The sequence below is a fragment of the Rana temporaria genome, assembly GCF_905171775.1.
Source record: "Rana temporaria chromosome 1 unlocalized genomic scaffold, aRanTem1.1 chr1b, whole genome shotgun sequence".
Taxonomy (NCBI): Eukaryota; Metazoa; Chordata; class Amphibia; order Anura; family Ranidae; genus Rana; species Rana temporaria.
This window is the reverse complement of record NW_024404400.1, coordinates 63,456-76,466: the sequence shown is the minus strand read 5'-3', so window position 1 is coordinate 76,466 and position 13,011 is coordinate 63,456. Positions and strand designations below refer to the sequence as shown.

General features: G+C 48.5%; 1 protein-coding gene across 1 annotated transcript in view; it reads right to left on the bottom strand.

The window, feature by feature from the left end:
- LOC120921515 (carbonic anhydrase 9-like) overlaps positions 1-13,011 on the bottom strand; it is a gene marked incomplete at its 5' end in the record, with an annotated part of 100,347 nt that overhangs the window by 28,571 nt on the left and 58,765 nt on the right. Inside the window, 2 exon segments of the mRNA XM_040333996.1 lie at positions 10,958-11,115; positions 12,135-12,201. Of these exon segments, the coding sequence (XP_040189930.1) occupies positions 10,958-11,115; positions 12,135-12,201 (225 nt within the window).

Here is a 13,011-nt window from a genome sequence, read left to right as displayed (position 1 = left end):
TCATTTCCCCTGTGGTGTCATTTCCTCCTGTGGTGTCATTTCCTCCCGTGGTGTCATTTCCTCCCGTGGTGTCATTTCCTCCCGTGATGTCATTTCCTCCCATGGTGTCATTTCCTCCCGTGGTGTCATTTCCTCCCGTGGTGTCATTTCCTCCCGTGGTGTCATTTCCTCCCGTGGTGTCATTTCCTCCCGTGGTGTCATTTCCTCCCGTGGTGTCATTTCCTCCCGTGATGTCATTTCCTCCCGTGATGTCATTTCCTCCTGTGGTGTCATTTCCTCCTGTGGTGTCATTTCCTCCTGTGGTGTCATTTCCTCCCGTGATGTCATTTCCTCCCGTGATGTCATTTCCTCCTGTGGTGTCATTTCCTCCTCTGATGTCATTTCCTCCTGTGGTGTCATTTCCTCCTGTGAAGCCTTTCCCTCCTGTGATGTCATTTCCTCCTGTGATGTCATTTCCTCCTGTGGTGTCATTTCCTCCTGTGGTGTCATTTCCTCCTGTGATGTCATTTCCTCCTGTGATGTCATTTCCTCCTGTGGTGTCATTTCCCCTGTGGTGTCATTTCCTCCTGTGGTGTCATTTCCCCTGTGGTGTCATTTCCTCCTGTGGTGTCATTTCCCCTGTGGTGTCATTTCCTCCCGTGGTGTCATTTCCTCCCGTGGTGTCATTTCCTCCCGTGGTGTCATTTCCTCCCGTGATGTCATTTCCTCCCGTGGTGTCATTTCCTCCCGTGGTGTCATTTCCTCCCGTGGTGTCATTTCCTCCCGTGGTGTCATTTCCTCCCGTGATGTCATTTCCTCCTGTGGTGTCATTTCCTCCCGTGATGTCATTTCCTCCCGTGGTGTCATTTCCTCCTGTGATGTCATTTCCTCCTGTGGTGTCATTTCCTCCTGTGATGTCATTTCCTCCTGTGAAGCCTTTCCCTCCTGTGATGTCATTTCCTCCTGTGATGTCATTTCCTCCTGTGGTGTCATTTCCTCCTGTGGTGTCATTTCCTCCTGTGGTGTCATTTCCTCCTGTGGTGTCATTTCCTCCTGTGATGTCATTTCCTCCTGTGAAGCCTTTCCCTCCTGTGATGTCATTTCCTCCTGTGATGTCATTTCCTCCTGTGATGTCATTTCCTCCTGTGGTGTCATTTCCTCCTGTGGTGTCATTTCCTCCTGTGGTGTCATTTCCTCCCGTGATGTCATTTCCTCCCGTGGTGTCATTTCCTCCTGTGATGTCATTTCCTCCTGTGGTGTCATTTCCTCCTGTGGTGTCATTTCCTCCTGTGATGTCATTTCCTCCAGTGATGTCATTTCCTCCTGTGATGTCATTTCCTCCTGTGAAGCCTTTCCCTCCTGTGATGTCATTTCCTCCTGTGATGTCATTTCCTCCTGTGGTGTCATTTCCTCCTGTGGTGTCATTTCCTCCTGTGATGTCATTTCCTCCTGTGATGTCATTTCCTCCTGTGGTGTCATTTCCCCTGTGGTGTCATTTCCTCCTGTGGTGTCATTTCCCCTGTGGTGTCATTTCCTCCTGTGGTGTCATTTCCCCTGTGGTGTCATTTCCTCCTGTGGTGTCATTTCCTCCCGTGGTGTCATTTCCTCCCGTGGTGTCATTTCCTCCCGTGATGTCATTTCCTCCCATGGTGTCATTTCCTCCCGTGGTGTCATTTCCTCCCGTGGTGTCATTTCCTCCCGTGGTGTCATTTCCTCCCGTGGTGTCATTTCCTCCCGTGGTGTCATTTCTGTGATGTCATTTCCTCCTGTGATGTCATTTCCTCCTGTGGTGTCATTTCCCCTGTGGTGTCATTTCCTCCTGTGGTGTCATTTCCCCTGTGGTGTCATTTCCTCCTGTGGTGTCATTTCCCCTGTGGTGTCATTTCCTCCTGTGGTGTCATTTCCTCCCGTGGTGTCATTTCCTACCGTGGTGTCATTTCCTCCCGTGATGTCATTTCCTCCCATGGTGTCATTTCCTCCCGTGGTGTCATTTCCTCCCGTGGTGTCATTTCCTCCCGTGGTGTCATTTCCTCCCGTGGTGTCATTTCCTCCCGTGATGTCATTTCCTCCCGTGATGTCATTTCCTCCTGTGGTGTCATTTCCTCCTGTGGTGTCATTTCCTCCTGTGGTGTCATTTCCTCCTGTGATGTCATTTCCTCCTGTGATGTCATTTCCTCCCGTGGTGTCATTTCCTCCCGTGGTGTCATTTCCTCCCGTGGTGTCATTTCCTCCTGTGGTGTCATTTCCTCCCGTGATGTCATTTCCTCCTGTGGTGTCATTTCCTCCCGTGATGTCATTTCCTCCCGTGGTGTCATTTCCTCCTGTGATGTCATTTCCTCCTGTGGTGTCATTTCCTCCTGTGATGTCATTTCCTCCTGTGAAGCCTTTCCCTCCTGTGATGTCATTTCCTCCTGTGATGTCATTTCCTCCTGTGGTGTCATTTCCTCCTGTGGTGTCATTTCCTCCTGTGGTGTCATTTCCTCCTGTGGTGTCATTTCCTCCTGTGGTGTCATTTCCTCCTGTGATGTCATTTCCTCCTGTGAAGCCTTTCCCTCCTGTGATGTCATTTCCTCCTGTGATGTCATTTCCTCCTGTGGTGTCATTTCCTCCTGTGGTGTCATTTCCTCCCGTGGTGTCATTTCCTCCCGTGGTGTCATTTCCTCCTGTGATGTCATTTCCTCCTGTGGTGTCATTTCCCCTGTGGTGTCATTTCCTCCTGTGGTGTCATTTCCCCTGTGGTGTCATTTCCTCCTGTGGTGTCATTTCCCCTGTGGTGTCATTTCCTCCTGTGGTGTCATTTCCCCTGTGGTGTCATTTCCTCCTGTGGTGTCATTTCCTCCCGTGGTGTCATTTCCTACCGTGGTGTCATTTCCTCCCGTGATGTCATTTCCTCCCATGGTGTCATTTCCTCCCGTGGTGTCATTTCCTCCCGTGGTGTCATTTCCTCCCGTGGTGTCATTTCCTCCCGTGGTGTCATTTCCTCCCGTGATGTCTTTTCCTCCCGTGATGTCATTTCCTCCTGTGGTGTCATTTCCTCCTGTGGTGTCATTTCCTCCTGTGGTGTCATTTCCTCCTGTGATGTCATTTCCTCCTGTGATGTCATTTCCTCCCGTGGTGTCATTTCCTCCCGTGGTGTCATTTCCTCCCGTGGTGTCATTTCCTCCTGTGGTGTCATTTCCTCCCGTGATGTCATTTCCTCCTGTGGTGTCATTTCCTCCCGTGATGTCATTTCCTCCCGTGGTGTCATTTCCTCCTGTGATGTCATTTCCTCCTGTGGTGTCATTTCCTCCTGTGATGTCATTTCCTCCTGTGAAGCCTTTCCCTCCTGTGATGTCATTTCCTCCTGTGATGTCATTTCCTCCTGTGGTGTCATTTCCTCCTGTGGTGTCATTTCCTCCTGTGGTGTCATTTCCTCCTGTGGTGTCATTTCCTCCTGTGATGTCATTTCCTCCTGTGAAGCCTTTCCCTCCTGTGATGTCATTTCCTCCTGTGATGTCATTTCCTCCTGTGGTGTCATTTCCTCCTGTGGTGTCATTTCCTCCTGTGGTGTCATTTCCTCCTGTGATGTCATTTCCTCCTGTGGTGTCATTTCCCCTGTGGTGTCATTTCCTCCTGTGGTGTCATTTCCCCTGTGGTGTCATTTCCTCCTGTGGTGTCATTTCCCCTGTGGTGTCATTTCCTCCTGTGGTGTCATTTCCTCCCGTGGTGTCATTTCCTCCCGTGGTGTCATTTCCTCCCGTGATGTCATTTCCTCCCATGGTGTCATTTCCTCCCGTGGTGTCATTTCCTCCCGTGGTGTCATTTCCTCCCGTGGTGTCATTTCCTCCCGTGGTGTCATTTCCTCCCGTGATGTCATTTCCTCCCGTGATGTCATTTCCTCCCGTGGTGTCATTTCCTCCTGTGGTGTCATTTCCTCCTGTGATGTCATTTCCTCCTGTGGTGTCATTTCCTCCTGTGATGTCATTTCCTCCTGTGAAGCCTTTCCCTCCTGTGATGTCATTTCCTCCTGTGATGTCATTTCCTCCTGTGGTGTCATTTCCTCCTGTGGTGTCATTTCCTCCTGTGGTGTCATTTCCTCCTGTGGTGTCATTTCCTCCTGTGATGTCATTTCCTCCTGTGAAGCCTTTCCCTCCTGTGATGTCATTTCCTCCTGTGATGTCATTTCCTCCTGTGATGTCATTTCCTCCTGTGGTGTCATTTCCTCCTGTGGTGTCATTTCCTCCTGTGGTGTCATTTCCTCCCGTGATGTCATTTCCTCCCGTGGTGTCATTTCCTCCTGTGATGTCATTTCCTCCTGTGGTGTCATTTCCTCCTGTGGTGTCATTTCCTCCTGTGATGTCATTTCCTCCAGTGATGTCATTTCCTCCTGTGATGTCATTTCCTCCTGTGAAGCCTTTCCCTCCTGTGATGTCATTTCCTCCTGTGATGTCATTTCCTCCTGTGGTGTCATTTCCTCCTGTGGTGTCATTTCCTCCTGTGATGTCATTTCCTCCTGTGATGTCATTTCCTCCTGTGGTGTCATTTCCCCTGTGGTGTCATTTCCTCCTGTGGTGTCATTTCCCCTGTGGTGTCATTTCCTCCTGTGGTGTCATTTCCCCTGTGGTGTCATTTCCTCCTGTGGTGTCATTTCCTCCCGTGGTGTCATTTCCTCCCGTGGTGTCATTTCCTCCCGTGATGTCATTTCCTCCCATGGTGTCATTTCCTCCCGTGGTGTCATTTCCTCCCGTGGTGTCATTTCCTCCCGTGGTGTCATTTCCTCCCGTGGTGTCATTTCCTCCCGTGATGTCATTTCCTCCCGTGATGTCATTTCCTCCTGTGGTGTCATTTCCTCCTGTGGTGTCATTTCCTCCTGTGGTGTCATTTCCTCCCGTGATGTCATTTCCTCCCGTGATGTCATTTCCTCCTGTGGTGTCATTTCCTCCTCTGATGTCATTTCCTCCTGTGGTGTCATTTCCTCCTGTGAAGCCTTTCCCTCCTGTGATGTCATTTCCTCCTGTGATGTCATTTCCTCCTGTGGTGTCATTTCCCCTGTGGTGTCATTTCCTCCTGTGGTGTCATTTCCCCTGTGGTGTCATTTCCTCCTGTGGTGTCATTTCCCCTGTGGTGTCATTTCCTCCTGTGGTGTCATTTCCTCCCGTGATGTCATTTCCTCCCATGGTGTCATTTCCTCCCGTGGTGTCATTTCCTCCCGTGGTGTCATTTCCTCCCGTGGTGTCATTTCCTCCCGTGGTGTCATTTCCTCCCGTGATGTCATTTCCTCCCGTGATGTCATTTCCTCCTGTGGTGTCATTTCCTCCTGTGGTGTCATTTCCTCCCGTGGTGTCATTTCCTCCCGTGGTGTCATTTCCTCCCGTGGTGTCATTTCCTCCCGTGATGTCATTTCCTCCCGTGATGTCATTTCCTCCTGTGGTGTCATTTCCTCCCGTGGTGTCATTTCCTCCCGTGATGTCATTTCCTCCCGTGATGTCATTTCCTCCTGTGGTGTCATTTCCTCCTGTGGTGTCATTTCCTCCCGTGGTGTCATTTCCTCCCGTGGTGTCATTTCCTCCCGTGGTGTCATTTCCTCCCGTGATGTCATTTCCTCCTGTGATGTCATTTCCTCCCGTGATGTCATTTCCTCCCGTGGTGTCATTTCCTCCCGTGATGTCATTTCCTCCCGTGATGTCATTTCCTCCAGTGGTGTCATTTCCTCCTGTGGTGTCATTTCCTCCCGTGATGTCATTTCCTCCCGTGATGTCATTTCCTCCCGTGATGTCATTTCCTCCCGTGGTGTCATTTCCTCCTGTGGTGTCATTTCCTCCCGTGGTGTCATTTCCTCCCGTGATGTCATTTCCTCCCGTGATGTCATTTCCTCCTGTGATGTCATTTCCTCCTGTGGTGGAAGAAAGTCACGTTTATAGACATTTGTATATCGGATTGGAATCGTTTTCTATCCACACATTGATGATTGATTGATGAGATTCCTGAAGGGGATAAATCTAAGAAAGGAGGAGCTTCCCATATTACATGTTTATTGGTCGCTCTCTGCTCAGATCTGGTGAGCCTTTCATTATCACTTGGTGGAGATCTGGTGAGCCTTTTATTATCACTTGGAGGAGATCTGGTGAGCCTTTCATTATCACTTGGTGGAGATCTGGTGAGCCTTTCATTATCACTTGGAGGAGATCTGGTGAGCCTTTCATTATCACTTGGTGGAGATCTGGTGAGCCTTTTATTATCACTTGGAGGAGATCTGGTGAGCCTTTCATTATCACTTGGTGGAGATCTGGTGAGCCTTTCATTATCACTTGGTGGAGATCTGGTGAGCCTTTTATTATCCCTTGGAGGAGATCTGGTGAGACTTTCATTATCACTTGGTGGAGATCTGGTGAGCCCTTCATTATCACTTGGAGGAGATCTGGTGAGCCTTTCATTATCACTTGGAGGAGATCTGGTGAGCCTTTCATTATCACTTGGTGGAGATCTGGTGAGCCTTTCATTATCACTTGGAGGAGATCTGGTGAGCTTTTCATTATCACTTGGAGGAGATCTGGTGAGCCTTTCATTATCACTTGGAGGAGATCTGGTGAGCCTTTTATTATCACTTGGTGGAGATCCAGTGAGCCTTTCATTATCACTTGGAGGAGATCTGGTGAGCCTTTCATTGTCACTTGGTGGAGATCTGGTAAGCCTTTCATTATCACTTGGAGGAAATCTGGTGAGCCTTTCATTATCACTTGGTGGAGATCTGGTGAGCCTTTCATTATCACTTGGAGGAGATCTGGTGAGCCTTTCATTATCACTTGGAGGAGATCTGGTGAGCCTTTTATTATCACTTGGTGGAGATCCAGTGAGCCTTTCATTATCACTTGGAGGAGATCTGGTGAGCCTTTTATTATCACTTGGTGGAGATCCAGTGAGCCTTTCATTATCACTTGGAGGAGATCTGGTGAGCCTTTCATTATCACTTGGTGGAGATCCAGTGAGCCTTTCATTATCACTTGGAGGAGATCTGGTGAGCCTTTCATTATCACTCCAATTATATCTGAGATTTCGGAGGACATCGCACTTCAGAAGCTCGGCGTCGGAGCAAATAGAAGAAATTGTTCAGTTTCTTTGGACTTTTTTTATTTATTAATACATTGTGCACTTTATTAACCGTTTCCCTTCCCTGGCTCACACAGATATACTGCAGCAGAATGTCTCTCCTGGGTGAAATCCCGTCCATATACGGCTTTGCCCAGGAGAGCCACCAGAGGGCGCGCGAGGGCCGCCGGAGGCACACGCGCATACCAGATGCACAACGGAGGACCCGATGCACGTGGCCGGCTGCCGCGAAGCCACTGGCCACGTGCGATCGCACGAGCGGTAGCACAGGGGGTTGTGTGTGTAAAAACACGAATCCCTGTGTTGTCAGAGGAGAAGACAAAGTAGAAACACTGATCTGTCATCCCTCCTAGTTAGTCCCATCCATAGGCGTGCGCACAGGGTGTGCCAGATGTGCCCAGGCACACCCAAATCCCCCTGTGCAGAATAGATTCCCCTACTGCCCTAGTATCCCTTCTACCCACACGGATGACGGCTTCCCTCCTCTCCCGGTGGCTGATGCTGCGGGATGTTTTAGGGTGAATGGGGGAAGGAGCCAGTAAATATGTCATTTACTGACCCCTTTTCTTTCTGAATGAACACAGTGAGCGATCGGTAGTGTGTTTGAGCTTTGGGCTGCACACACCTATGGTCCCATCCCCCCTACAGTTAGAACACACATGAGGGAACACAGTTAACCCCTTGATCGCCCCCTAGTGGTAACCCCTTCCCTGCCAGTCACATTTATACAGTAATCAGTGCATTTTTGTAGTTCTGATCGCTCTGTAAATGACAATGGTCCCAAAAATGTGTCAAAAGCAGAGCTTTGTTTCTCAGTAAATAGGTGCAGGAACTCAACCACGACCCCGTTCATATTTAAAAAACGGTAGAAGGGTCTTAAAGGGGCATTAAATACCAGAATTGCATTACATACAGAGTGTAGAGTTCAGGGGGTTACACACAGAGTGCAGAGTTCAGGGGGGTTAGACACAGAGTGTAGAGTTCAGGGGTTACATACAGAGTGTAGAGTTCAGGGGGTTACACACAGAGTGCAGAGTTCAGGGGGTTACACACAGAGTGTAGAGTTCAGGGGGTTACACACAGAGTGCAGAGTTCAGGGGGTTAGACACAGAGTGCAGAGTTCAGGGGGGTTAGACACAGAGTGTAGAGTTCAGGGGTTACATACAGAGTGTAGAGTTCAGGGGTTACATACAGAGTGTAGAGTTCAGGGGTTACACACAGAGTGCAGAGTTCAGGGGGTTACACACAGAGTGTAGAGTTCAGGGGGTTACACACAGAGTGTAGAGTTCAGGGGGTTAGACACAGAGTGTAGAGTTCAGGGGTTACATACAGAGTGTAGAGTTCAGGGGTTACATACAGAGTGTAGAGTTCAGGGGGTTACACACAGAGTGCAGAGTTCAGGGGGTTACACACAGAGTGCAGAGTTCAGGGGGTTACACACAGAGTGTAGAGTTCAGGGGGTTACATACAGAGTGTAGAGTTCAGGGGGTTACATACAGAGTGTAGAGTTCAGGGGGTTACATACAGAGTGTAGAGTTCAGGGGGTTACACACAGAGTGCAGAGTTCAGGGGGTTACACACAGAGTGTAGAGTTCAGGGGGGTTTCACACAGAGTGTAGAGTTCAGGGGGGTTACACACAGAGTGCAGAGTTCAGGGGGTTACACACAGAGTGCAGAGTTCAGGGGGTTACACACAGAGTGCAGAGTTCAGGGGGTTACACACAGAGTGTAGAGTTCAGGGGGTTACATACAGAGTGTAGAGTTCAGGGGGTTACATACAGAGTGTAGAGTTCAGGGGGTTACACACAGAGTGCAGAGTTCAGGGGGGTTACACACAGAGTGCAGAGTTCAGGGGGTTACATACAGAGTGTAGAGTTCAGGGGGTTACATACAGAGTGTAGAGTTCAGGGGGTTACACACAGAGTGCAGAGTTCAGGGGGTTACACACAGAGTGCAGAGTTCAGGGGGTTACACACAGAGTGTAGAGTTCAGGGGGTTACACACAGAGTGTAGAGTTCAGGGGGTTACACACAGAGTGTAGAGTTCAGGGGGTTACACACAGAGTGTAGAGTTCAGGGGGGTTACACACAGAGTGTAGAGTTCAGGGGGTTACACACAGAGTGTAGAGTTCAGGGGGTTAGACACAGAGTGTAGAGTTCAGGAGGGTTACACACAGAGTGTAGAGTTCAGGGGGGTTACACACAGAGTGCAGAGTTCAGGGGGTTACACACAGAGTGCAGAGTTCAGGGGGTTACACACAGAGTGTAGAGTTCAGGGGGGTTACACACAGAGTGTAGAGTTCAGGGGGTTACACACAGAGTGTAGAGTTCAGGGGGTTACACACAGAGTGCAGAGTTCAGGGGGTTACACACAGAGTGTAGAGTTCAGGGGGGTTACACACAGAGTGCAGAGTTCAGGGGGTTACACACAGAGTGTAGAGTTCAGGGGGTTACACACAGAGTGCAGAGACTAAATGTCTTTTAGAATGTGATTGAAGTTCATTGTATGTGTATTGTATAGTGGGGAATTGCAGACGAGACGCCTAGTCACCTCGTCAGGCTAAATGATTCGATAATTGGCTCATGTTAATTATTCTGATTGCTTCGTTGTAGTAATTACCTCTTCTATATGCGGAGCCAAGCTGTCTAGATAACGTATTCTGTTACAACTAGTAATTAACTTCGCTGATGTCATTATCTAAAGAAATGTGTCTTCAGAGTCGGCACCAGAGTGTCTACCTATAATCTGTATGGGAGACCCAGTGTGTGAAAAGGGGGTGGAGATTTCATTGTTCTTTGATTGATGATAAGCTTGTAAACTGTATATAACCAGCAGAATGCTGCCATTAAAGAGAGTCCTGTTTGAACTTACATACAGCCTGCCTGGTGTGTGTTCTTAATGGGTCTGAACGGCACATAGCTGTAGTTCGGATCCCGGAACCTTGGATGACCGAACCATCAGACGTTGCAATCGGCAATCTGATCCAATAGAAGCAGAGGAGTGTCGGGAGAGCAGAACCGGGCGAGCAAAGGGTCTCGTCACAAGTACTATCTATGGTGAGGGGGGTAGTATAGTACTATCTATGGTGATGGGGGTAGAAGAGTACTATCTATGGTGAGGGGGGTAGAAGAGTACTATTTATGGTGAGGGGGGTAGTAGAGTATTATCTATGGTGATGGGGGTAGTAGAGTATTATCTATGGTGATGGGGGTAGTAGAGTATTATCTATGGTGATGGGGGTAGTAAAGTACTATCTATGGTGATGGGGGTAGTAGAGTACTATCTATGGTGATGGGGTTAGTAGAGTACTATCTATGGTGATGGGGTAGTAGAGTACTATCTATGGTGATGGGGGTAGTAGAGTACTATCTATGGTGAGGGGGGTAGTAGAATACTATCTATGGTGATGGGGGTAGTAGAGTCTTATTTGTGGTGATGGGGGTAGTAGAGTACTATCTATGGTGAGGGGGGTAGTAGAGTACAATCTATGGTGATGGGGGTAGTAGAGTACTATCTATGGTGATAGGGGTAGTAGAGTATTATTTGTGGTGATGGAGTAGTAGAGTACTATCTATGGTGATGGGGGTAGTAGAGTACTATCTATGGTGATGGGGGTAGAAGAGTACTATCTATGGTGAGGGGGGTAGTAGAGTACTATCTATAATGATGGGGGTAGTAGAGTACTATCTATGGTGAGGGGGGTAGTAGAATACTGTCTATGGTGATGGGGGTAGTAGAGTCTTATTTGTGGTGATGGAGTAGTAGAGTACTATCTATGGCATTAGGAGTAGTAGGGTATTATTTATGGTGTTAGGGGTAGTAGAGTAGTATCCATGGTGATGGGGGTATTAGAGTACCACACACAAACGCGCACACTCGGTCACACACTTACTTGGTCCTCAGACAAGAAGACGGTCTGGTTGAAGATGGTCCAGTTGACGGTCTGGTAACATGGCGGGGTAGTAAGAGAACCGTTGTATCGGTAGTACCTGTCCAGCTGTTGGGGTAACAATCCTCGGATATCAAAGCCACGAATCTCAGTACTTTGTCCTGTGGAGGAGAGGAACACAGCGGCATCTTTACTCGTCATTCCCACAATCATCCGAGTATTATTACTCCTGGAGAGAAAACTGGAGCAACAATACGCTTTCCATTAGACGATATGAGAAGTGTGAGCTCAGAGTGCTGAGGAAGCGTCTACCCTCCCCTTACCCACAGAACTTTTACTCCACCCTACCTTACCCACAGAACCTTTACTCTACCCTACCTTACCCACAGAACCTTCACTCCACCCTACCTTACCCACAGAACCTTCACTCTACCCTACCTTACCCACAGAACCTTCACTCCACGCTACCTTGCCCACAGAACCTTCACTCCACCCTACCTTACCCACAGAACCTTCACTCCACCCTACCTTACCCACAGAACCTTCACTCCACCCTACCTTACCCACAGAACCTTCACTCCACCCTACCTTACCCACAGAACCTTCACTCCACCCTACCTTACCCACAGAACCTTCACTCCACCCCACCTTACCCACAGAACCTTCACTCTGCCCTACCTTACCCACAGAACATTCACTCTACCCTACCTTACCCACAGAACATTCACTCTACCCTACCTTACCCACAGAACCTTCCTTCCACTCTACCTTACCCACAAAACCTTCCTGATGACCTTCCTTACCTACTGAACCTTTCTTGTCACCCAACCTTACCCACAGAATCTTCCTCCCACCCCCACCTTCATCCCGAGGCGCCTTCTCTGTACCCTTACCTTACTCACGTAACCTTTCTTCCACCAGGCCACAGACTTAGCGTACCTGCAGAGGCCACCCACACCTAACCAGCAGACCTTTCTCTCTACCCTCACCTTTACTGCAGTGCCTTCCCTTTACCCTTACCCTACTCTTAAGGCCTTGTACACACGACCGAACACGTGTGTACATGGCCTAAGGCCTTCCCACCATCCTTTCCACCATGTTCACCTTAATGAAAGATAGATAGATATGTAGATAGATGTGTGCTGTATGACTCTTCTATAGATAACGCAGTCAGACTCACCAGCCTCCTTCACTTTCTCTAGGTGGGTCAGGAGATGTTGATAATCTTCATTCACTTTGGGTCCTTCCTGTCAGGAAATAGAAGAAATCCTCCAATCCACTGCACAGATACGTCAGGAATTGTATGACAAGTACACTTTGCCTGAAGAATAAGGACCAATCACATATAGTGACTCCCAGAATATCTCACCAATCAGGGTGAAGAGTGTGACAGACTCGGACCCTCTTATGTCTAAAATCATCCTATGTCCACTAGGGCCATAGGATGACTGAGGAATGATATCTTGGACTACCTGAGATGGGACTGTTGTGTGATTATTATCCACAATATATTCCAGGATATCTGTTAGAACTGGTTGCTGTTTGTTGATTCGGAACTCAACAGGTTAATTGAAAGAGTGACTTCATAATGTGGGGACACAGACTGTGAGGTGTTAATGTCATCAACTCCAGCCCACCTGTCTGTCTGGTGTGAGGTAAATAAATCTAAGATGGCTTCTGAGGATCTTTCATTGTGGCTTGTGCTAATTGACCCTGTATTGTGTGAAGGTCTATTGATGATAATGTGAGTATTGTAAGTTAACAGACAGCCTAAAGGTCAGGTGTCTGAGTCATCAGCTGTAGTTAATTAGCTCATGTTAATTTATGTTCTGGTTACCTCTTTAAACTGTATATAAGGTTGTATTCTTGGTTCTATTAAACACTCCATGTTCAGCACACAGACAAGTCTCATCTCGTTGTGTGTTGAGAGCAGCTGGAATATCTGATATCTATATCCAGACTGAGAGGAAGCGGAATATGACGGAAGCACTCAAGCGCAGTGTGGGACGTTCCGTTACAAAGAGTAGCAATGAGTTGAACTTATCTCGGTTCAGTTC